This window comes from Corvus kubaryi, unplaced genomic scaffold (assembly GCF_017639235.1).
Source record: "Corvus kubaryi isolate FWS band 111438036 unplaced genomic scaffold, C.kubaryi_AGA036_p1.0 37398, whole genome shotgun sequence".
Lineage (NCBI taxonomy): Eukaryota > Metazoa > Chordata > Aves > Passeriformes > Corvidae > Corvus > Corvus kubaryi.
In genome coordinates, this window is record NW_024581137.1 from 42,416,179 (window position 1) to 42,440,770 (window position 24,592).

General features: G+C 40.8%; 1 protein-coding gene across 1 annotated transcript; it reads right to left on the bottom strand.

Annotated features, from left to right (window-relative positions):
- Positions 1 to 7,484: 7,484 nt before the first annotated feature.
- Positions 7,485 to 24,586, bottom strand: LOC121671826. The gene is made up of 4 exons (XM_042044051.1): positions 24,459 to 24,586; positions 18,358 to 18,896; positions 16,997 to 17,063; positions 7,485 to 11,784 (listed from the first exon to the last, which is right to left on the bottom strand). Exons 2-4 carry the CDS (start codon positions 18,817 to 18,819, stop codon positions 10,265 to 10,267), a joined length of 2,049 nt encoding a protein of 682 aa, XP_041899985.1. The 5' UTR covers positions 18,820 to 18,896; positions 24,459 to 24,586; the 3' UTR covers positions 7,485 to 10,264.
- Positions 24,587 to 24,592: the final 6 nt, after the last annotated feature.

Here is a 24,592-nt window from a genome sequence, read left to right on the forward strand (position 1 = left end):
TTGTTCTCAAGTTTTTCTCAATTTTAAAATATGAACAAGTTACCAAAAGAAAATCAAAATAAGTAAGTGCCAAGAGTACAGAATCCCATTCAATTTGCCTTTAGAAACACTCTTAAGTATTTATACCATTTAAGTCCCAAAATATTTCCAAGGTCTTTGATGTAGGAATTCCCAGATTTCTTTCCCCCCACACTCTTTTTCTTTCTAATAAAGTAACCAACACATCCTGTTATATCAAATAAAGTTTAGGGTTTAGCAGAAACCAAAGACAATGAGGGACAGGACTGACTGTGACCTTCTCTGGTTTTATTCCTACAGCCTCTGCTCTGAGTATTTTCTTTTGTCAGATTAATTCAGTCTTTGAAGACTTCAGTGTTGACCTCAGGGCACTTAAGGCATGTCAGCATGGATATTCACATTAAGAAATAGACTCAAGCCCCCCAAAAAACCTACCTGAAACATTAAATTTATTTTTACAGTTATTTGCTCATTCAGAAATATGAGAGGAGAAACATAACAAATCTTTACTGCTAAAAGCATTGTACAAGGCAAGCTGCAGACTGTGTGTGTGTCTCCTTCTGAAAAGGACTGTATGGGCTTTAACACTGAATTACCACTCATCTAAATCTGTGCAGAAATTTTAACAAATAGTTACAGTTAATACCAGCTGATACATATTGTGATACACTTAAGGAAAGAGAAAGCACAAAAATTTGTCAAAGTAAGGACTAAATCTGCCACTAAATGGTTGCAAATCAGGAGCCCATGTAACTTGCAACAAAACAGTTTGGGACAAAGATTTGTCACAAACACAGCTGTTTAATGCATGGCACAAAAATCAAAAGACATCCTTTCTTTGTGCCTAGAGAGTCCACTCATCGCTCACTCCTTGGTCTCTTTCAAAGAAAAATGAGCTAGCCATGAAGGCAAAAGATGCCAAGAGCAGATAAAGACATTTCTGTAATGACCTCAACTACGCCTACAGTAATTTCTCTCATTTACCTGTAGCATTACCTGCATACAACTGATGAGCCCATCTGTCTCCAAGTAAGCAACACCTCCAATCTAGCGAGCAGCCATTTGTCAAAACCTCCCCCAGGGCTGGAGACCTGCCTTTTTCCTGCTCTTATCAACTATTATTGCCACTTTTATGACTGCTCAGCTGAAGCAGGGATAAATAAGACCTTACCCTGTTCAGAGTTTTTCAAAAACCCCAAAATTCTACTGGCAGCCTTGAAAGGCACAGAAACACTTCTAGGGCAATGGAAACACAATCAGCATTTAGTGGCCCTGAAACCAATAGGGTCCTGCAGCCCCTATCCACAGCCTTTCCTGCTTATAGGGAACCCCACTACCTGGGCACATGCTGCAGCCAGGGCCTGGCCTGTTTGCAAGGATGTGAAGTTTGGAGGGATGTTCCTGCACATGGGCTGGGGCTGCTGTAGCAGAGGAAATGTCAGTGTTGGGTGTGTGAGTTTCTGCTTCTGAATGGGGACACCAGAAATTTGGGGTGGGGATGGGCCTGGAGCATCCTGCTGGTGTAGCGACAGCCACTGCCAGTGCTCAGGTCCGAAGACACTGTTGTTAGCAGGGCTACAGTGCTACTTTGGTGATGGGTAAGGGTATCCTAGTCTTAAAGTCTGGACTGAGAGCTTGAATACAGACTGAGTATCTGTTCCTTGAACCAAGGATCCAGACCTCAGTGATGTATCTTGTCAGTTACTATAGCACTGCTGAAGTAAGGATTTTCAATTTACCAAAAATAGTGTGATTCAAATCCTCCTGTGCTTCAAACCCCTGAAAGAGCACAGATCTTTCAGATAGCTGGAAAGAATCATTGCAGAAGAGATTTCACATTTCACTCCATAAATCCAGATGCATGTGACCAGCAGCCCTCAACACTTCACCATCAGTGTCAAGTCCAGTGACTTTGTATCTGCTGGTTTCCTGGGAGGCACTGTGGTATGGACACAGATAAGGCGAACTACAGCACGGATAGAATGAAGTCTTCTTTGAGTTATGTCAGAAATAGTTTTTATTAATCAGCCGAGGACTACCCATAATACCCCAATCCCTAATACAGACCTTAGCCTGGATACTTGCATGGGGTTTAGCATGTTTTAAAAGTACAAAAATTATGGGTATCTGTTACAGTTCCAGCCTAAGTCTCTATTATCAAGTGACTGTGCTCCTGCTGATTTGTGAAAACTCAGCCCATTTCGTGAAGATCTCCATGCTACAGCGTTTGCCTTTCTAGGCATTTTGTTCAGATATTGAAACTAGGCTGGGCTTCTGGAACAAATTCCCCTTTAGTTGCTGTTAGATACTGAATACAGGCAACTTTCCAAGGAAAGCATTATTTACCCACAGGAGTACAGCAATGAGCAACAAAAATGCTACAACAGCAAGATAGCCTCAACACATCCCAGCCATTTCTAAAGCTTGGCATGTCCTGGGGACTGGCCAGGTCCCACAAACTCCTGCTTCTGCGAGGGCCAGGCTGCAGCAGGACCCTCAGTCAGGTCAACTCCTGAGCTTCAGCAAGGGTCCCTCTCCCAGAGCCAGCCTGGCCTGTTCCACCAGTACTTCCATGTGCTCTCCAACCTGTTTCTTATCAAAGAATATTGTGCCCAACCTGGACAGAAACAAATCTTCAAAGACTTTGATACCTGCATTTTAATTTAAATATGCCTGCAGAGCTGGCCAAATTCTGAGATTATCAATTCTGAAATATATTTTATCAGCAGCACACCAATAATACTGTAGGTATTTATTATCTTATATGCAGGGTAGGAAACATACTTTGTGTTCTGGCCTCTGGAAAACCAATGCCAGGAAGACTGGATAAAAGCAGCTATTTTCCATATAGTTGGCTTTGGGAGCAATTGAAAAGGTAAGACAGAGTTCCCTCTCCTCCTAGGATATAAGTGAATTCTCAAGTGCATGTGCAAACACACAACCTGAAAGACATTTTCAAGGACATCAATACTTCAAGAGCTAGGGGTGATACCAAAAGGCGTGAAATGCTGCAAGAGCGCTGTCATGGAAACAGGTCCTCTCTAGGTATGAAAATGCCACCTCCCTCTCTCCTAAGGCTGTATAGGTCCAAATAGGACAAATCACCTTTGGTTATGCAATATATAAGCTTTGAGAGTTATGTGGTGTTTATGTGGTGCTTCACAGATGAGTATGAGCGGGAAGCCTACTAACAACAAACCACGAACTGAAACCCCCTTCACACACCAAAACCTGAGAGAGCAGAAGTACAGGTGCACATCAAGGGTGGAAATGTGGGAACAGTGGATTTTCGGTCTTATGGCTAACCAGGAAAGGAGAATGAAAGGCAGAATGGATAAAATAAGAGGGAAAAAAACATTTATGGCAGGTCAAACCCAAGTATTTGCAGCTTCCCACCCAGTACAGCTGTCATTGCACACCTCTAGCCGTGCCAAAAGGTGGAGGAAAGCTTGACCACCCTGGGACAAGGGCTTCAGGAGGTGGAAGCAGCTGAGGATAAAAACTGCTGCCTCAGACAGGATCACAGAGCTTGCATCTCTTGGAAGACTTGCAGTATTGGACACTATTTTTCAAGGATTGATCAGTGGAGTTTGAAATGTATTATGTTTGTATGGCACACAAGGGAAAAACATCCTCAAAGGTTTTACGAATCAAGCCAGTATTAAAGTTACTGATATGGCAGTAGTTTGAAGCAAAGGTATAAACAAATCTAGGTACATGTTCAAGAAGAAATGAAATACAGAGCATTTTCAGGCATAAAAACATCTTTAGCAATTTGTCTTATCTATTGGTATAAAGCACACGTTTCCATTCTCCTCTCCTAATAAAACCAACAAATGTACTTCTCCTTCAACAAACAGTGTATTTTACAGTATATATTAAATCTTTTTACTTTTTTGACCTCCTCAGTAGAGTATGAGGCTTTTATTTGAGTTTGATGTAAAGCACCTCCAGCTCTTTACTCAAGACACCTGCATTTAATCTGTGAGTATTCTCAGAAGTTTTTTATACTCTGCAAGAGAAGGCAGCAATCATGCAACTCAGATGTGATTACCAGTCTAAATCACTCACCAGGCTAAACTTGCTTTGAAAGCCCAGATCTATCATGTGGACTTCTGAACTGAATACAACTTGTGATTTAAAACAATGAAGTAAGTCAGGAAAAAGCAACTGTGACCAGAATACTCTGTCAACATTCCACGTGCACAGAGCTCCTGAAGACATTTAATACATGTTTAGATTATTGACTGCAATATAATAGAAAAATACCCAAAGGAGAATTAAAGATACCTTTAGCAGTCAAGTGATGATAACATGGAGCTCAGAGAAGGCTCATTTATCTAATGAGAAGCAGTTCCCAATATAAACATAGTTAAGAGGTAATGATGAAAACTGAGGTTTGCATGCCAAAACCCACAAATATATCCAGAGAATTCCCAATATAAGATGGCATTTAATTAACCAAATTACCCAACTTAATGTTCCAGCTGAGCAAAATACTTTAGCATATTCAGGATACTCTAATATTACTTTATTTTACAAAAGTTGGTGGGTGGGAAGTGCTTTAATGAAGAGACAGAAATGAAGCCAAATGTGATCGAATTTTCAGTGGAACAAATGTTTAAATATAACTGATTGAAAGCCCAAGAATTTCTTTCTGAAAGTTCTGACGAAAACTAGTTTAAACTCCTATACATCAAATTACCTAAACACTGGAGATTGTTTTTTCCTTTTTCCACTTTTCCCCCCTTCTATCTCCCTTCCCCCCTATTTCACTTTTTTATTTCCCTTTCTTTCCTCTATGTTTCCAATGAAAAAATGGCAAAGGGAAAAGTTGAAGACATTGATTTCATGAGAAGATGCAGCAACTTTTAAAAATCCTTTTCCCACAGTTCTTCTTTTACAGAAAATGCTATTTAACCAAGACCAAGGAGATTATATAAATATATACATATATGTAAGTATCTATCTATCTGTATAAACATGACAGACTTTTGCTTCAAGGTTCTGCTAAAGGCATTAACACCCTTCTGGTGAGGAAATTACATCCAGCCTTTTAAAGCTGCTTTCAAGAGATGCCATTTAACTGGATTGCAGTAGAGTGTCTGGAGAGCAGCTCACTTCCCTTTGAAGAGCTTGTGAACAAAAGATGCAATCCTGCAGGTCACTATGTGCCTGCAGAGCTCCAAGGAAGGGCTGAAGAAAGCTGTGCAAACTGCAGCTGGCCAAGAAACTCTGTTTTAGCAATAGCAATTAAATTATTTAATGCAAACGAGTTTCTTGGATCCCTCTTTTACAGCCATTTGGCTTTTATACAACCAGACCCAGACAGTGAAAGACAGGTACAGAGATGCTCAAGTCCAGCAGAAGGGCAACTCAGCTATTTTGAGGCCCACCCACTACTTACTTCCGTCAGGCAGCACAGCAAAAGCAGCACAGGCACTGCCACTAGCACAGTTAATACCTTTGGTGTAAGGCAAACCCTCCAAGCAGAGGAAGGGGCACCAGGCTTGGTGGCACAGTGTGCTTCTAGACCTGTACAGGTGTATGCTGTACAAGGGAATGTCAGAGCCCTGAAGAGAAACGTAAGGTGACTCTGAGAGAGCCATCGTGGGGAGCAGAGAAACATCAGGATGGTTCAGGCTGTTAGGGAAAGGGCATAAACAGTGTCAGCTGCTGAAGGCCAGAAGAGAAGGGGCAGTTTTGATCCAGCCTGGAGGATGATGGTCCTATTTTCAACAGTATTTCACAAATACTTCTTTTCTCCTTCCTCTGAATTTTATCCTTGGGTAATTTAGGGTATGTTAATGATTTCTGTAATCCCTTTTTGATAGCACCTCTCTTTCATCCACATCCAATAAACAATAGCATCTCCAAAAAGAAGAAACAGATGTACAATTTAAGATACTTGTAAAGTTTCTACTGAGAACACATGAGTTTTAACTTGGCCAGACCTTGACAGAAGCATAGCTGTGCTACTGCAACAGTCTGATCTGGACCCCACACAACACAATAAAAGCTTTCACATACAACAGAGAGCCTATGAAGCAACAAATATGAAGCAGGACAAATTTCTTTCTTCTCTGTGTTACTGGGACACTAGCCATGACCAGGATAAAATATAATGCTCTTATGACAATTTTTATCTTCTCAGATCTGCTGTTTCAAACATGGGAACAGAAGGCAGGCAGATCTCTAGAAATGTCCACTGTTACTGTTCCTCTTTAGAGCCACTTCAGCAGGCACAGGTGACTAACTCAGGTAATATCTGTGAAATACTGACCCCAGAAGAGCCAGTGGTAAAAAACGCAAGAGTGCCCATTAGTCTTCCTCAGAACAGAACAAAAATAACAATGAAGTTGTATCCTTTTATTTATCTCAGTAAAGTTCTCTTAAAACATATTACAATATAATATTAACAAAGGCAAGTGTCTAAACAGTATTTTTAAAACAAGGTAATATTTCAAAGCAGAAAATTTCATTAAAAGCACCACTAGAAAATAGTACAGTTTTCACAGTGTACTGCAATCTGCAGAGACCACAGAACAGAGGAACATCTGTAATATTAAAATAGACTTCACATATTCTGCCCCAGTTTGACTTCACTGAAAGCATAAAAATTTTGCATAGGTAATAAATATATCCAGGTAAAAGCCTTAAACTTGCAAAATGTTTCCCAATACAAATCAACGCTGGTTTTGTAAGCCAAATCTTTTTTCCTTTTGTATGAGCAACATTATACAACCTAAATTATTTTCCTCCTGTAATGGTCAAGTTTTCTGTAACAACAAGTTGCTCATTATCTTCATAACACAGTGAAATAACCACCTGCTTTCCTGGCTGTATTAACTGAAACTTGTTCTGCACAGGTAGATTCCACCAGCCTCATACTTACTCTGTTACTTTGTGAATCCTTCCTGTGGAAACACTCTCTGGCAGAAAAGATTGAAGAGCCTGTCTCCAGCTGTTTTAACCATATTCATGAATGCATATCAAAAGATGCAAAAGTTTTTAAATGAATTCTGTACTTCACAGTATTATATTGTACTATTAATAGAAAGAAACCATAGGGAAAAAATTAATTAAAAAGTTCAAAATTAGTAAATATAATTAATAAGATACCTTTCAATAAAACATGCAGTTTATTACAGAAAATGGGATAAGTGCCATAAAATTAGCATTCATTGTGCATCGATTCCTCTTGAACTTTATCTTATTCAGGATCATAGTGCACCACTTAATGTTGCATGGTATGAGGCAATATATGTCATTTTCATAGATGCAAAGGCTATATACTATGCCATTAATTAGGCTATCATAAATCCATAGTGATTCCAACATACTCACTCCAAATTCCTGTTGCTATAACCAAGGTCAGTGAATGTCCTGAACTACAAATCCAGGCTTTTCTTTTTTTGAAAGGGAGAGATTCAAAAGCGGCACAATGATCAGCCTTTTCTTGCTTGAAATAAGGCTAATCTTGCTGTAAATTGTAATTAAAAATACATATTGGATAAGACTCTTTTTTCACTCTCTGAATGTCTTATCATAGATGACATGAGTAAAACATTATTAGATACATTATCATTACCAGATGGATGCAAATTACTGTGTTTCTGCCACTGTGTAGCTAAAAATTTACTCTGAATTTAAGGGAAATTCTGGGCACTCCCCACAGAATCCTCCAAAACATTTTACTACATTGAAGAATTAATACTCTGGAACCTCTCTCAGCTATAATAATGTTCATTTGTACCTTCCTTGTAGTTTCTGTATCTTTTAATTCTGGTGCATTTAAATGCAAGTACCACCAACATGCATAATACAGGATTGGAGCATCATTCTCTTCCCTGTTTAACTCCACTGATCTCACAATCTCACTTAAATGAAGCATGCTCATACAAATCATGCCATTAGATTTGCTATATGCTATATATAGGCAAATGTTTATTACATTCAAGTAACATTTGCACTTTGCTGAAGATGTACCAGATTATTTCTAACACCAGATTCTAATCTCTGCTACAGAGGTTTAAATCTAGAATGAGTCTTAAGCTGTCATTCTGGGGAGTGACAACCTTCAACAGAACTGCACAGCACAAACCAGCAAAGGATAATAAGGGGTTCTGTTTGTGAGAAAGTGACTTCCTTAACTTCTTCGAAAACAAAAACATAAGCCTGTAATTTCTAGTTTTCTCTAACATTGTCTCTCCATCAACTCTTAGCATAGAAATACCCAGGTGTGCTCTCTGCAGAGCTTCTCCTACAGCACATGCACCCTTCTACAGAAAGCAGAATGGATATGTCAGAAGAACTTTAACTCCTGTGCCATTTCATCTTTGTTCAGTCTCAGTAGACTCCAAGAGTCAAGTACCCAGAAAAACTGCTCTGCTCCCAGGTAACACAGCTCTTCTGTACACAACAGATACACATGCTTTTCACTCCCGAAGTCCTTCTCTACCACTACAAACTGTGCTCTGTAATGATAACACTACTGTGCAAATGTTGAACACCTTCAATAAGTTTTAATTCATCCCTCCTTACGACCTTGCAAGAACGAATGAGACCCTGGTTACACACAGGCAGACTTTGGGGACACCAGGATTACTGGTTTGTGTACTTATTCTGACTGCAACACAATGCCCAGTGAGGTGTCCTGTGACAGGCTGCTTAGACTTTGCAGCTGAAAGCAAGCTGAAAGAAAAACTAGTGTTCTCTATTTGGAGCAGTTTGTCAAAAGCTTGAATCCTTGAGCATATTCTTGAAGAAAAAAAAGATGATGGAAAGATAACTTCAGGTGTTAAGGACACAGTTATAATGTCACAAGCTGAAACAGTGACCAGATAGAAGTCTTGCACTTGGGTTCATTCTATTACAGAAAATTACAGGAGGCATTATACAGCAAAAACAGTGTAAGGAATTCCAAAACAGATTAAAACACAGCAATGTACATATATTTTAGATATACATACTCAGGCAGACATGTTAAAGTTATATCGTGCGTAATATTTCTTTTCAGTAGCGTTAATTTATGGCAGCCTGTAAGTGCATTGTTAATGTCCCTCTGCTATAGTTACATATGTGACACAAACATCTATCCTTTTATAGGAATGCTGAAAGAAAGCTGGAAAGAGATGTGACAAGGCACTTCATTTACTCCTAACAAAAGAAATGATAAAGGAGAGTGAAGAAGCATTTGTAGAGGAGAAAGGAGAAAATGGAAGCTGTCTACATAGTTTAGAAAAAGAAAGAATAGTTTGATGGAAGAGCTGGAAGAAGATAAAAATTAGTGTCAATGAATACACCAGTTCCTTGAATTAACTGACTGATTTGACAAAAAACAGAAAAGCCTTTTTAATGTAAGCACCTGTTCAGCAAAATAAATAGACTCGTGAATAATGGGCTTTTTGATCAGAAAAATATTTTGCTGTTTAAAAGAAATGGAATAAAAATTTGCTTAATTTTCAGAAGTCTAATTTTCAAGACATTCTTTTAGTACTTGTTTCTTTTTGCATATATACTCTTTCTTCTTAGAATAGACTTCCTTCCTTCTCATTCTGCAACTTTTCACTGGCAAAACTAAAAACAGAGAAAAGCCTTCCCAAATTACTTAAATGCAGATTATTTCCAAAGGAAATTAGAGCAGTCATTAGTTCCACTGTTTTTGTTGTAAAAACAATGTTCTATTTTTGACCCAGTCCCTTTCCACAATATTAAGAATGTATACTCCAGTGTTGCCACATTATCACCTATTTGAGGCATGTTCTCTCCATTTATGGAAAGCACAACATGTTGTAAGTTGTAGAAAAAAATAGCCCCAAAGTACATTTAGTCTTTTTATTAGCCTGTTGCATGAAAAAAGTGAAAGCAGGTTTCAATTATTTGGCTGTGCTGCTTTCAGTTACAGTACTAAATGCTATTTACCCTCAGCTGCAATTTTTTGTGGTCCAGAAATAATCAATCTTAAGAGATTGCTTTATTAAAAACAAGGGAGTTTGATCTGAATTCAATGTTCCCCTGCCTGAAGATGACAACAAAATTAAAATCTTGGAACACCGAAAGCTCTTGTTTTCTTTAAATAGTGATCATTCAGTTAAGATTATATTTAAATATTCCTAAAATTGAGAGCATTTTGTGGGATGATCTGCTCAAGTCAACACAGTATAGTGTCAAATATGTATAGAATCAGAGTAGAATCCAAATACAATTTAAACCCCAATTTCATGCTAACTTCACTGTGCAGAAATTAAGATGAAATCCATAAAATAGATATACTGGTTCCATGTTCATGAGTGATCTGATTGATCCTTCCACGCACACAGTCAAGAGAAACTGATATCAGTGTTCCATTATGTACTTCAAAAGATGCACGGAGGGACACACTGGTCCATGTGCTTCCCTCTGGCATCTGACCTCCAATCTGCTGAGCAACCGCTGTGGGTTGCATGTGATCCATGGTCAACTGATTGAGAGTTACTTTGAGCACATTGCATGAATGGATTAGCTTTAAGTTAAATGCAAGGCTGGCAACTCCCTTTTCAGTAAAAATAAAATACTTCTGAGCAAGCTGTCCAGAAGAAACCAGCTGTATCTGTTTCTCATTGGATGACACCTGGGTGAAATCCAGTAGTTTGTTTCTCACAGCTCCAGTAGGCAGACCTGTAACAGAAACTGTGGCTGATATGGCACTAGAAACTGCTGAAGGGATCCAGATGAGGCTAAACATGCTAATTCCAGAAGTATCTCCAAAATACCGAACATTACACTGTGCAGGAGAAAGTATCTCAAAGCTAACCAGATCTCCAGCACCAACCTTTGTGGCCCCAGAAGCAGATATTGATGTGTCTCTGTAATTTACCCCAGATTTAAACACATTCATTAATTCTCTGTTGGTACCATTCCTATTGATATAAGAAACTAAGGAGAAGCCCTCCCGGACACATGTATGACCCATGGAATACAGTGCTTGATGAAACACGAATTTGACAACACCAGTTTCAGTGAACTTTATAGCTCTGCCATCATGAGATAAACTTAGCATATAAGGGTCAGAAACAGAAATTATTTTAAAGGTAGGTCGATAGTTGGTTTGGTAATGCATTGCTGTTGACATCTGTGCAGTGAGTGCCACAGCACCTGTGTCGTGGGACAACCAAAACAAACTGAGTGGGGTATTAAGATCATAAATATTCAAGTCTTTGCTTTGATTGCAGAATTGATTAGGGCTCCTCAAATACACAGAGAGAGTTTGGCTTGGCTCCACTTCAGCAGCACTGCTTAAACTAGTGCTCTGGAAATACTTTCCTTCTGGCTGCTCGATCCGAACACCACTCAGTTCATAGTCTTCCTCGCTGCCATTAAGCTTTAAGGAAAGTTGCAAGAAGTTCCTGCAGTTATGCTTTACTGCAAAATTTAGGTCAGTCCACAATAGACCATGTTGCCTGAATACCAGGCTGCTCCCTTCAGTGGATAGGATATCACAGGGAAGCTTTCCCTTTATCTTCAAGTTCAAGCCAGAGTAGACCTGAGAGACGCCAGACTTGACAGAGGGTAGAACAATGTTTGCAGCCCAAGACTCTGAGAGCTTGTTTTCACTGGCTGCTGAACAAACTGTGTCACTGACAGTGGAACAAGGCATGGCCACCATTCCATCTTCACACTTTAAACATGCTTGGCATTCCTGCATTTCCTTATTAAAGAAATACTCCTCTCCACACATTCCCAAAGCTGCATCTTTCTCAGCAATTCCAAGGCATCGGAAACCACCTGTTCACAGGAAATGGACTATTTTTATTGTTATACCTTTAAAATACTCAAAATAAGAACTCTACAGCTCCACATATCAAGTATCTTTGACAATGTATCTAATCACAAGGCAGAAACCAGAAGACAGTTTTGATGTTAGATCACTTTGTGCTATTAAAGGAACCTTAATAGCTTACAGAGGAAATATTAAGCATAACTCACCTTGTCCAAGCCAAGCACAACTGTTGGAGTGAAAAAAAGCTACACAGGGGCAATTCTAACCAAAACCTGTAATGTACCAGATACAGTGATACTGCTCCAAAGACACTCTCTTCCTTCTGTGAGGTAAAAGGCATGGTGACTGGTACACTGAGCAGCTCCCTTCAACTAATGGAGAGTCCCCCTACACATGGCCTGCCCAGCCATGCTACAGGGTAGCCCTGCTGTCACAGTGATTGCTAAAGCAGAGATTTGCAACCCAAGGGACAAGGAGCCCTTGCATTCACTCCATATACAGTTTTTAAAAAACCTGCAAGAGACAAATAGGAAAACCAAAACGGTAAACAGAGGCTTAAAATCATTATGCAGCAGCCCACTCACTGAAAAAGTGGAAAACCACTGCCCTAAGACACAGGACACCAGTGGCTGTGACCAAGCTAAAGTAAACCACTGATGCAAACAGTGAGGAGAATATACATGTGGCGTTTGAAATTACTTTGTTTGACATAAAGCATTTTTGTGCTGTTAAATGGTACACCGTGACCTCAGTGGATCAAAGAATGCACACCAAAAAAACAGGCTTTAGAAACAGCCCGTAATTTTCTATGGCAATTTTCCAAGAGCACCGCCAGCTGCCAGTGCTTCCACCTGGAGCAACCAGAACCCAAAACCTTTGTGCATGGAGATTTCATGATGTAAATCAACACACAAGATCTCAGCCATCCTAAAGAATAATCACCTGCAGTTTGTGCCTCAAGACTTAATCACTAATGCATTTATGCTTTTTTACCACCATGATCAAAACTCAATAATCATCTTTCTAATAGATCTTCTTAAATATCCTTTAGTATCTAGATCCTAAGTCATACATTTGCATTATTCTTTAGGTGGAAACTTCCTGTACCTGGGCTGGGATTTGCTCTAAGACTGGGACTACAAGCATTTGCATGGATCCCAACAAGCTGTATTTCTCCACTGCTAGCCCAGGGTGGGGCTGGCTATGCCAACTGCTGATGTAGACAGAAAAGCTCACTGCACTTGCTGCAAACTGCAAGACAGAGCAGTGCACACGCACCTGGCCCACAGGGGAGGTCAGAATGTTGGCTAGAATTCACTTCTGACACTACGTTACTCAGAGAACACCAGACACGGCGTTAATTTATACAGGCTGCATATATTCACCCTCGTATCACTTTGTTTATTTACACTTCATTCACTTAAGTGATGATTCTCCACTAACACCGATATGTAGGACTGTACAATTTATCATGTGAGAATATTCTTTATAAGACTAAGTACCATTTCATCAAAGGAGTTCACTGAAGAACAGTAAGATTTTTTCCATCTGCAAAAAAGTCAAAAGAAACTTAACACTTTGCTCTCCTCTAAAAGTGTCTCATTTTTTTATGAGCAACAAAAGCCAATTTTTTCAACTAAACACGCTCTAGAGGTAGTACATTAAAAAGTCCACAATCTTTCCCTTTGAAATCAGTTTTAACCATGATACATTTGCTCACATGACACTTTTCAACCACTTCTACTTCTCACATCATTGAGAAATACTGGACAAACTGATACTAAGTACACACATACAGCTGGTTCACATGGCAGAGAAGATTTTCAGTAGTGCCTAGGAACACTTTTCATGCTATTTTTTGCTTCAAAATATTTTAGTGTATATTTGAGTATTTACAAATACCATGTTTCACAAATACTTGTGATGGCTATATGCACTAATTTGCTGTCTAGCCTTTTACTGGGTAGATCTGCAGCAGGTGTTCCCTCTGTGCATACTTCAAATAGGTGACTTCAAAGCAGCACACAGGCTGCTTTTTGCTGTGGCCGCAGTTGCAAGAGCAGCACCCTTCTCTTTGCACAGAAGAGGTCAAGCAGCAAATGATAGCCAAACATCAGAAAACCAGCACAGCAGCATGCTGGCTTCTTACTGCTCTTTACCACTTTACCACTCTGCCACCTCTTCCTGGCTCCTTGCTCTGAGCATTGTTGCACCTGGTTTCACAGTGAGTAGTCCAGCTGTACTCAACCTGGATTTGTGAAATGCAGTCTTTCTGCCATTTCCCAGCCCTTGGAAGCCCATGGAAGCCAGGTAGTTGCAAGACAATTAGAGTAAACCATGCATCGATTTTTCTGCTGCTACTACTCATAGCTGCTTAATGCAAAGGTTACATTTGGGCAGATTAAGTACGGGAATCCCTCTCTTTTTAAATACTCTATGTCAAATTTGGATCATCATATATCAATATGGTTTATTACAAATCAGGGCTATCTGTCCAGGTTTTTATTCCTCTTCCCCCTGCATCCCACAGTAAGTTCTACAGTAGGTCCTCTTTATTTTGCATAGCATTCCAGGGAGAGTGCCTTTGGTTGATTCTATTTGTTGGATAAACAATCTGACCACTCTCCCCTGGTTACATAAGAAGGAAATCATGCACCAAACTCTATTTTCACTGATTACATACTCCTAACTGCTATTGAATCTTAATTACTAGCCTTCAATCAAATAACCTAACAACTCTCGTGCCACATAAAAATGAGAAAAAGCAGCAAGGGAAGAAGGTATGATGCAGAGGAAAGTGGAAGGGTGAAGAAAGAGAGGCTCCTAGTTACATGATTCTTTACTGTTATTTGCTCTGTCTCCCCTCACACTGTACATTGAACATGAGTTGCTACAGATGCAACAACCTTTGCGTGCAGCTTAAGAAACCACATTCAACATCTGGAACTCATATGTCACATCACATCCCCTTCTTCCCTTCATTACCCAAAACAGACATTCAGTTTCAGCCTTTCTTTTGACACGTTAATAGTACTAGTATAAGATAATGAGCTACCATGAACAGCCAGGCTGAAAGTAGCAGTCGTCTCTAACAAAAAATAAAAGGAAATAAAATACTCTCTTCCACGACAGATGGGAATAACATTGACAGGACATCAATTCCTGTCCAGGTAATGATGCCATTTTGGGGTTTTTTTACCCTTTTTCTTTTATATATTCTCTGTATCCTTCACACATATACTTGTAGCTTTGTAGCTTCATATTGTAGCTTAGTTTCAACATTTTCCTAGGCTGAAAGACAAAACAAATTCCAGGATCCCTATGCTATCTTGGTTCTCCTTAGAAACCAAGGCTGAAACCTGCTTTCTAAGACATGCTTTTGTAAAGAGGGCCTGGAACTCATCCTGAGGGGAGAGAGTCTAGAAAGTACTAGAACCGGGGGAATTACTCCACCAGGCGAGTTTCTAATTGGGGGATTCTTGTCAGATATGCTAATTTGAAGAATGTATAAAAATTGTGCACGCGTCATGCAGGGTGTGCATCTTTGGCTTTCCCTACCAGATGAATTTGTGCACCTGAGAATCCTCATATAAAGGATTCTTACCCTTTTATCACCCTTATTGTGTCTGACTCATATTTTTAGGGCCAGAGAAAAAGCAACAGTGATGGGTAGTAACTTGCTTACACACCATCATTAAAACTGGGAGCAGAGGAAGAAAGAGAAGATTCCTTTCCTTCCAAATACATTGCTACTGCTTTTCTGTGGTCTGACGCACCATCAGTACCCATCTGTTTCTTGGCAGTATTTTGCCTTATGTTCCTCCAGCAGTTGTACAGACCCGTTTTTGGAACCCACTGAATAAATTCATAACAGTCCTCCCTCTTCCAAGCCACAGACTAGAGCAACACCAAGTTACTCCCACATTGGTGGCTCTCCTTTCCTAGGGTTGAGGCCTTGTGGGTTTCCATTCAACAAAACACCAACTCCAGCAAACCCAATGTCTCAGTAAAGAGACAAAGCCTTACACCTTTCCAATGCTCTGAGTCTAATTTTGTGCTCTAAACTGTCTTACCTCCAACTGTCCACCTCTAAGACTCTCTAAAAGTGTCTTCCCTCTTCTTTTGTAAGACTGACGGTATCTCATGTGCAGCATTTACCACATAAGGCGACACTAAGTGCTCTTTTCCTCTAGTCATTTCCATTTTCCTGTGGTGTTTGTAGTAACACCATCCAAACCAACACAATTCCTGTCCAGAGGAAGTCAGGACAATATAAGAAAACCCACACCCTCTTTTAACCCTTTCCTAGGGTCCCACTTTTTTCTCCACCAGTGACTGGATAGGAAAGGCACAAAATCACTCATAATCAGCTGAAAACAGCCCTTGCTCCTCAGAGAGGCCACCCTCTTCTTACAAGTTAGAAGCCTAGAGGAGGAAAAACATAGAATCCAGTGAAGCTCTTCCTGGGTTATTTGGCTGTGAGACCTCAAGTACCGGTCACAACTAGTGAAATGCTCTGACCACAGAGTTCCTTTCAAGGTTTTTTGGATGACCAAAAATTAGATCAGTAGAAAGAAACCTATTACCTGCATACAATTTTCTCAGTATGTCTATTAATTTTGCTCCTTTGTGTCTGACTGCCATGGGAATGGAATGAAGTCTGCAGTGCAAAACACCAGGCAGATCTGTTCTTAAATGTCTGAAAAACTCCCCCAAGTGTCCTCAAATGACGGAAACTGTTGATCTTTCCTCAGCATTTGACAATATTGTTGTTAAAGGAGAATAAGATTCATGAAGGGACGTCCTATAAGAGCCTTCATTAGATCAAGTCAGACACCTACCCCAGCTCACCAGAAAGAAAATGACAACTATTTTTCTCCATTAGGAATAATAACTTTGATTTTGGCCCTACTTGCACCAGCATAAACAAGAAGAAAATCTGGTCATAAGAGAAAATTAAAAACAAAGCATATAAATCCCCAAGAAAATAAGGCAAAAGGGACCGTCCAATGCCTCTAGAGGATATTAATGTCCTAAATAGCCCATTGTCCACAGAAACTCCTATTACAGAAGAGTGTTTTTCAAACCCTTTGATTCCAGCAAGCTGTGCATGTCACTATTCATTAACATACAAGCCTGAGTCCTTATCTATTTATTTGGCCTGTTCCTGAAGATCTAATTATCCTCATTCTTTAATTATCAGAGAATATAACTTACCTGGAGTATTGAGGCATTTTATCCTTTCACCACAAATGCTTGGAGATTCAGTGCACTCATCTCTGTCCTGTAAATCACAAGAATCATATTGAAACACTTAAACACGATCACTTAAATTTGGAACAGGCATTTCAGGTTCTGTGACATCCATCTGTCCGTAATAGGTGTATGCAGGGATGGAGAAGGGGTTGATCCCATAGGCATGTTAGAGCAGGACGATTTCGATTTGGATTTGTTACCTGTTTTAACCAGGTATCTAAAAACACTGTGTGGTGCCCACAGAAAGCAAGCAGTGTGCAGATGAACTGAATGGAGGGGTTGCACAAGTAACACTTGCTATGATGCACATCCCCAAGAGTGGTGCATCAATCAACTGATCTTAAGGACATTGCAAAAATCGAGACAGTTTTAGAATGGCTTTCAAGGACATTTAGTCTGGGAGGAAGCTGATAACCAAAACACACATGAAAAGTAAATTAGAAAGTAATATTCCCTGTCAAGGAGTCCTCCTTTCACCCTACAGCAGGAAGATGGGGAAAGAAAAACAGCCTACATTTGCATTTAAATGCTAGCACTGAAGAAAACTGAGGCTAGCAGAAAGGGAACTAGACAGACATTCAGGTTCTCAGTATCTGGTCCAGCTGGTCAGGCTCATGTTAAGCTAAGAATGGGGGGCAACACTTAGCAAACAAGACACTGCTTTAAAAAACAAGTTGCCCGTATATCTTTCCTAGGATTTCTAAATGACAGAAAGCAAACAAAGAAACATCTTATTTTGCTTGCGTGCTGGTTTTGTGTTGTATAATAAAATGTATTTTATAATAAAATGTACTTAACAATAAAAGTATACATGTTCCATATATGTGTATTTGTATGTTATGTTTAAGCAGGAACTAGTTCTTACATTTGTTTTAACTGACAACTTTTGTTTCCAAACTTATAAATAAATGTCTGACTTATGCTTAGTAAAGCTTTCCTGTGCTTTTCAGATATGTCTAGAAGCTCCTGTAAGAGTGTAACAGGATTAAATAAACAAATTTAGCATGCATTAGTCTGAATGTTTTAGGATGTCTTTTCCTACCATGATGAAAAGAATCTAAGTCCTGCCAGCTGTCAGGTTTGGGAAAGTATCACACCAACCAGGCACAAACTAGTGCCTCATTTAGGACACTAAATGCTAAAGAGAAACCCACAAAAAACCTTCTGGCAGGCTTTGAAGTGCCATAGACCCATTCAGTAAAACACATGCTCCAAACTGGATTTCTCTAGCTCTCCAGGCAGTTATTTCCAGAATGTTATCCCAATATGTCCAACACAACGCTTCATAAGCAATAACTGAAAGATACAGAATTATGTTTCACCTGGCAAATCCGATCAGAGTTTGCAGAACACTCGGCCATTTGGAAAAAACCAGCAGGACACAATGTGCATTTTTCACATTGTGAAGGTGTCTTTTGGAAATTGCAAAATTCATCACTTTCACAAAGGCCACAGTCCAGCAAAGACTCCCCAGCATTAATCACTTTTGCATCCACTTCTACTTTATGCACAGAGTATGACTTCTGGAGGTGATTTCTGACCTGGTTCTGAAGTCCATGAAGATGACTTTCAAAATAATTTTGAATATCTTCTTGCAAACTCTGAAATGACATTTGTTTCACTGTATCAAAAAGCATGCCATACTGGACTTTGATCAGATCCATTTGCTCATACATTTTCCTTTGCTGTTCAAGAATCTCCTGTTGCTGGCTAACCAATACATGCTGCTGTTCAGCAAGTTTTTGCTGCAAATCAACAATTATCTGCTGTTGGCTTTTTAGCATTTCAGTGAATTTCTCGTGCCCTTTTGCAAGGTGCAGTTGTAGTATTAGGGCATCTTCAGATGGAACTTCATTTTCTCCTGAAATACAAATGATGAATTATTGTCCAAGCTTGTATTATCTCTTCAAAAGCATTCCAATTTTAGTAAGTTAATGAAAAGTCTCACTAAATTCAAGTCATCATTGTAAGGTCAGTTCCTTTACTACCTTTGAAGCCCCTTCATGGGACCAGAAGGTCTTCCAATTCATAAGCAACTTATGAAATCATCATCTGCCCCTGCTTCAGGGCATAAATTAATCATCACATCAATAACAGATTAATCCTTCCTATGTACATGTTCAAACACAGTAAAGAGTAAATGGCCAATTTGCACTGTAGAAGTGATAAAATGAGGTGATAAAACCTGCTGCGAATACCAAGCTGTTAAGGGTAGTAAAAGTAAGGGTCAGTTGCAAAGAGCTGCAAAAGGAATCTATGATACTGAGCAGCAGCAATAAAATGACAAAAAGAAGTTCAAAGGGGATAACAGTGAAATGAGGTTCCCACTGAAAAAGAAATCCAAGTTGTTTTAGATCAAATGTCATACTTGTAGATTACTATTACCCCTTGGAAATAACCTTGAGTAATATATCTAGATATAGATGTTGGGCTACAGAGCCATGTAATCATCAGTTCAGCACCCAACAGAGGTCAAAAAGGCAATAAAATGCTAGAATTTTAGAAGAAGAATGTATAACAGAAGATAATATATCATTATGACATTATATTAATCAATAGAGCATCTGAATACAGCATGCAGTCCTGGTTCCCCATCTCAAAAAGAAGTACAGAGGAACTCAAAAGTTCACAAAAAGGGCAGCAAGGAAAATCTAACATATGATACTGCTGCAACATGAGAAAGTAGGTAAGACTTTTCAGGATCAGGAAAAAAAAAGAAACCAAACAACTGTGCTATATTACAGGTATCCTAAAGCAAGTAAATACGGAAAGACTCTTCAGTCTTTCTTCCAATACAAGAATTAAGGGACATTAAATGAAGGCAGCAGTTCCATACACACTAAAACTTTAAAAATAAAATCAATTTGGGGCTAAAAGATCTACAGACATCAATCAGATTCAGGAAATCTAAGCAACAAACTGTGGGAGCTGGGAAAATGATCTAAGAAAATATCATGCTATACTTTCTACAGTACCTGCTGCTGGACACTGCCAGAGAGACTCCTGAATCCATACAATTACTCATCTGTTCTTATGCAGCACTGATTTTTATTCTTATAAGCACAGAGCATGAAGGATGACACAACGAAAAGAGACCATATCCAGTTGCTGTTTATGGTTCCCAAAATATTTTGCTGTTTGGTTATTCTTACTCACAGCATAAGGCACACATTAATTTTTATTTTTCAGTATTAAATAGTAAAGTAGTTTGCAGTATACTGGATTCGAGAAAACAAAGACCAGGATAAGACAACAAAACCCAGCTCCTGTGCATTCCTTCTTTTGGGATGCCAGTTTTCCATCCGAAGTAAGGTGCACTCCCAGTGCTGCTGAGAAATAGTGGGGTCAATGGGCTCATCTGATTTGAAATGGGACTACGACTCTGCACTCCAGCACCTTCACTTGGCCAAGAGAAGTGGTGGTTCAGCTGCAGTTGGCAGGAGTCTTCCAAAGAGTAGGTGTGGTGCTGGTGATACTGGCTGAAAAGATGATGCAGATGTTTGTGTAGCCCCCGCAGATGTACAAGCAGCTGGTGGAGAGTGACAGTCATCTGCCTCATGCACATGAGCCTGCAAACATAGACACTGTGCTGGGAATCAGCTCGAGCCCCTGGTATTGGCCTGTACCTTGGAGGGCTGCTATCAGGCACAGCCTTCAGCAAGTGTTCAAGAGGGCTGCACCTCATGCGAATGGGGCTTTTTAATAGGCTGAACAAGACTATTCAGTTCACCAAACACAGTTTTCTCCAGCAGCTTAACTAGAGCAGGGATATTTTAATTGCTAAAGAATCACTGCAAATCTACTCAGGCACTGTCACTAAGCTGGCAGTCACAGGCTGAGGAGGGCCACCAGGTCTCCACCTATGCATGGTGAATTAATTCAAGTAGGAAAATGGCCTTCGGGTCACCTAGGCAGCATATTCCAGCTCCCCTGCAGTCTGAGGAGAGGTCAATGGCAAAGAAACATCCCATTCAGCTGGTATTAGTGATGTGCTGAAATGGAAACTTGACGGAAATATTCCCCTAAAAACAGGGAAAGACAGGAACAGTCACTGACTTGTCTCTTGAATCATTGAATCACGGCTTGTGTTGGAAGGGACCTTAGAGTTCATCCAGTTCCAGCCCCCCTGCCATGGGCAGGGACACCCTGCACTAGACCAGGTTGCTCAGAGACCCATCCAACCTGTCCTTGAACTTCCTCCTGGAAGTCCAGGAGTGGGGCATCCACAGTTTCTCTGCACAACCTGTTTGGTGCCTCACCACCCTCGCAGTAAGGAATTGCTACCTAATATCTTACCAACTCCAACTGATGCCTTTGCCTGGTCTTAAAATCAAGAGTCATACACGGTTAGAAGGGGAAAAGAGATTTTACCTTGGTATTTATTTTAAGGATCCTTAGGTGTACACATCCAGGTCATATGCATCGAGATGCACCCTGCCAAGTCTATCTCTGAGTCTCTGAGTCTCTGAGTCTCTGTGTCTCTGTGTCTCTGTGTCTCTGTCCCCTCCCCAACATTGGGTATAACGTTATAGGTTTTACTAATTAGCATATCCATCAAAGATTCCCCAATGAGAGGCTCAAGTGAGCCCCCCCTCCCCAAGGAGCCTTCCCCTGGATGGTTCTATCTTGGTTTACAGAATGTGTTCTGGAGAGGACCTTGGGGTCTGGGGCACACTGATCCCTAGCTACGAAGCTTCTAAAATGTTTAGTCTCTTAGCTTGACAAACAAGTCCAAGAATGTAGGCAAAAAGCACTAGGAATACAGAAGTTGTAAAAAGGTATAACAGCGGTATAAAAGAAAAGGCAAAAATCTTCATGGCATCACTACCTTTCAGTTGGAAGCCATTTCCCCTTGTCACGGACATTACCTCTGTTTGAGTTGCAGCTCTCCCCAGACAACTGTAAATACATTTCCCCAAATTAAGAGATCTGGTTATCACTTTTTTTTTTTTCTGTTTGTTTTAGTAGAAAAGCCATGCTGGAATTACTATACAAACCATGCTCATTTGCAAGACTTATGACTCCAGCTGCCAATGGGGATTGGACAACATATTCTCTGCACTACTGCAGGACACCCACTGACCTGTGCTCAAAAGAAGATCTCAGGGAAACACAGAGAATATTAGAAGATGCAAGCAGAGCAGAATGCTGGATGCTTGCCTATACATTGACTTGAAGGAAACCAAAGACAGTCAACAAGCCTTATTTTTTTGTTCCTGTTGCCAAATACATGGAATTTCTGCTAGATGTTGATGAATTCAGTATGCTGTTCTTCCACTCCTAGGAGGGAAAGCTGCCTTATGAAGGTCTGTGTCGAGTCCTGTCTTTGGGATGGGCAAAACATGTACATATGTCCTTTGTCCAGTCTGGGCAGAGCATGTCTACAGCAACTCATTCACACCAACTGCAGCAGTGGGCACAAGGCAATAGCAGTGAGACAGGAGAACTTCTGAGGATGGTCCTCATCTGAAAACTCACATAGAAGCTTGTGTGTTATCACAGATTTGCTCACTGTGTGCCTTCATGCCGACAGTGCCTTCCATGAGATCCCATGGTTTAGTGGGCAGTGCGGTACGCTGCTTTCTCTCCAATATATAGAACACTTCTCTCTGCCACAGGAAGGTGAACGCACAAATCCATGATCACCACTGCCCATAATCCATTCTTGACGCATTCAAGAATTTTGTTAAGCGAAACTTCTAATTACACTTCTGTTCCTCCAAGACTTCACCCAGCATAAGGCCTGCAAAGAGTATAAAATTGAAAGAGCGAACTCCTGAGTTGTGCTTCCAAACTCCTCAACATCTTCACCCTCCAACCCTTCAGCTTTAATTCCTCTGACCCACATCAGAGGGGACAGAAGACCTAAACCTAAGGCCCAGGAGATGCAGGTGCATGTAACTCACCATGTTAGTTGTAACTGCTGATGGTATTGGAGACTGGGCAGCACAGATTGATCCAAGACAGACAAAGAATAAGATGATGTTTGAAGAAAGAGGTCACGCTGAGCTGGATGCTCTTTGTAAGACTTGAATGGAGATACAGCATGTCTGTTTCCAGCACCATCCAAAAGTATTACTCTTTTCTGTACAAGCAGAATGCTCTTACTATTTGCCAAAGCTTGTAAAACACAGAGAAGGATTTTGGTATGGACAAAGAAAATGAAAATATTCTGGGTTCTTCAGCAAAACAGATGGCATTTATGGTGACAGTATGAAGAAGAGTATGCACACAAGCAGAGGAAATGGAGGTTAATCATACTGACTTGTTTTCTGTCCACCTTTGGTCATGGAGCATACAGAAGTTCTGTAAGACATCTGGGGACAGTTTCAGGCAAGATGAAGGCAGACAGTGTCACTGCATTAGGCACAGGGAGGCTTAAATGTCAGTCCGGGTCTGGAATCACCAAGTGCAGCAGTCTCCTTTGGAGGAGATGTCTCTTCACTAAGTAGACCTTGGCAACTTGTAGGCTTGGCATGTGCTCTGGAGTCTGAAGCAGCAACAGTGCTCATATTTGCCACGCAGATGTGACAATGCTTAAATTACCTTCTTCATGCTTTTCATTAGCTTTTAACATCAATGGGAAAAAAATCACCCTTCCTAATATATTTTATATCTTTCAGACAAGGCATTAAGCCAGAATCCAAACTGTTTTGTGGTTATTAAAGACCTGTTTGTGCTCTTCATGTCGGTAAATCCACAAATCCCTGACACTTAGATACACCTTCTGCTGACCTGAGTGTAAGCATAGACATACCTGGCTTCCTACAAGGATACTGAATTCACCAGAGCTGTGCTTGTCAATGGACAGGCAAGTGTTTTGAATGATGTACTGTAAGACATGCTTTACAACTTTTCCCCCCCTCGCTATTACAACAAGACAGTTTGGCAACAATAGCAAGTTTCTTCCCAACGGCACCAGTCTGGGTGTGCAACATGCACCCACCCCACGGAAGCCTTTTACGATGTTGCTAAAAATTAAGAACACCAGAAATACCAGACTGTGAAGAGACTTAGTGCTTAAAAACAGCACTAAAAAAGATTCTGCCACGTTTCATCAGCTCTAGGTCTCCTAGGTGCACGTGTTTATGGAGGGGAGATGAAGGGGAGCAGAGAGAGGAGCCACGGCAGCAATTCTCTCACGTGGTGTGAAGACCACTGTCAGATTTTCTTCCTAACTCTCCCAAAACAAGGTCTGGTGCAGTCGCTCAGGCAACCCTGTGTCCGGGCTCCCGGACGTGCTGAAGCCCCTTGGCCCAGCAGACACCCGCCCCGCTCGAGGAGACCCAGCACCCTGCGGCTCTCCGTGACCACGAAGAGCCTTCTGCGGGCTGCAGGAACCCTACGTGCCACGGCAAGGGGGTGATGGTGTGGGGTGTGGGATGTGCCTTCCCGCCCCCGGGCCCCTCATGCCGCACCGCACCTGGCTTGACGTCGCAAGTGAGCTGCACCCCCAGGGCGCCGCCGCCCCGCTCGGTAGCGGCGTGGGCAAAGTCGTCCCCCGCGAACTGGGCAGCTCTGTCGGCGACGCGCAGCAGAACGGGCTCGGGGCAGCCC

Bases quoted from the DNA above. Each gene is read 5' to 3' on its own strand.
- LOC121671826 (XM_042044051.1), bottom strand. From the start codon at position 18,819: ATGCTAAAAAGCCAACAGCAGATAATTGTTGATTTGCAGCAAAAACTT. The intron at 17,064-18,357 runs GTGAAACATAAT...TGTGATTTACAG, and splicing joins ACTCTGATCGGATTTGCCAG to GACAGAGATGAGTGCACTGA. The intron at 11,785-16,996 runs GTAAGTTATATT...TCCTGTGAACAG, and splicing joins AAAATGCCTCAATACTCCAG to GTGGTTTCCGATGCCTTGGA.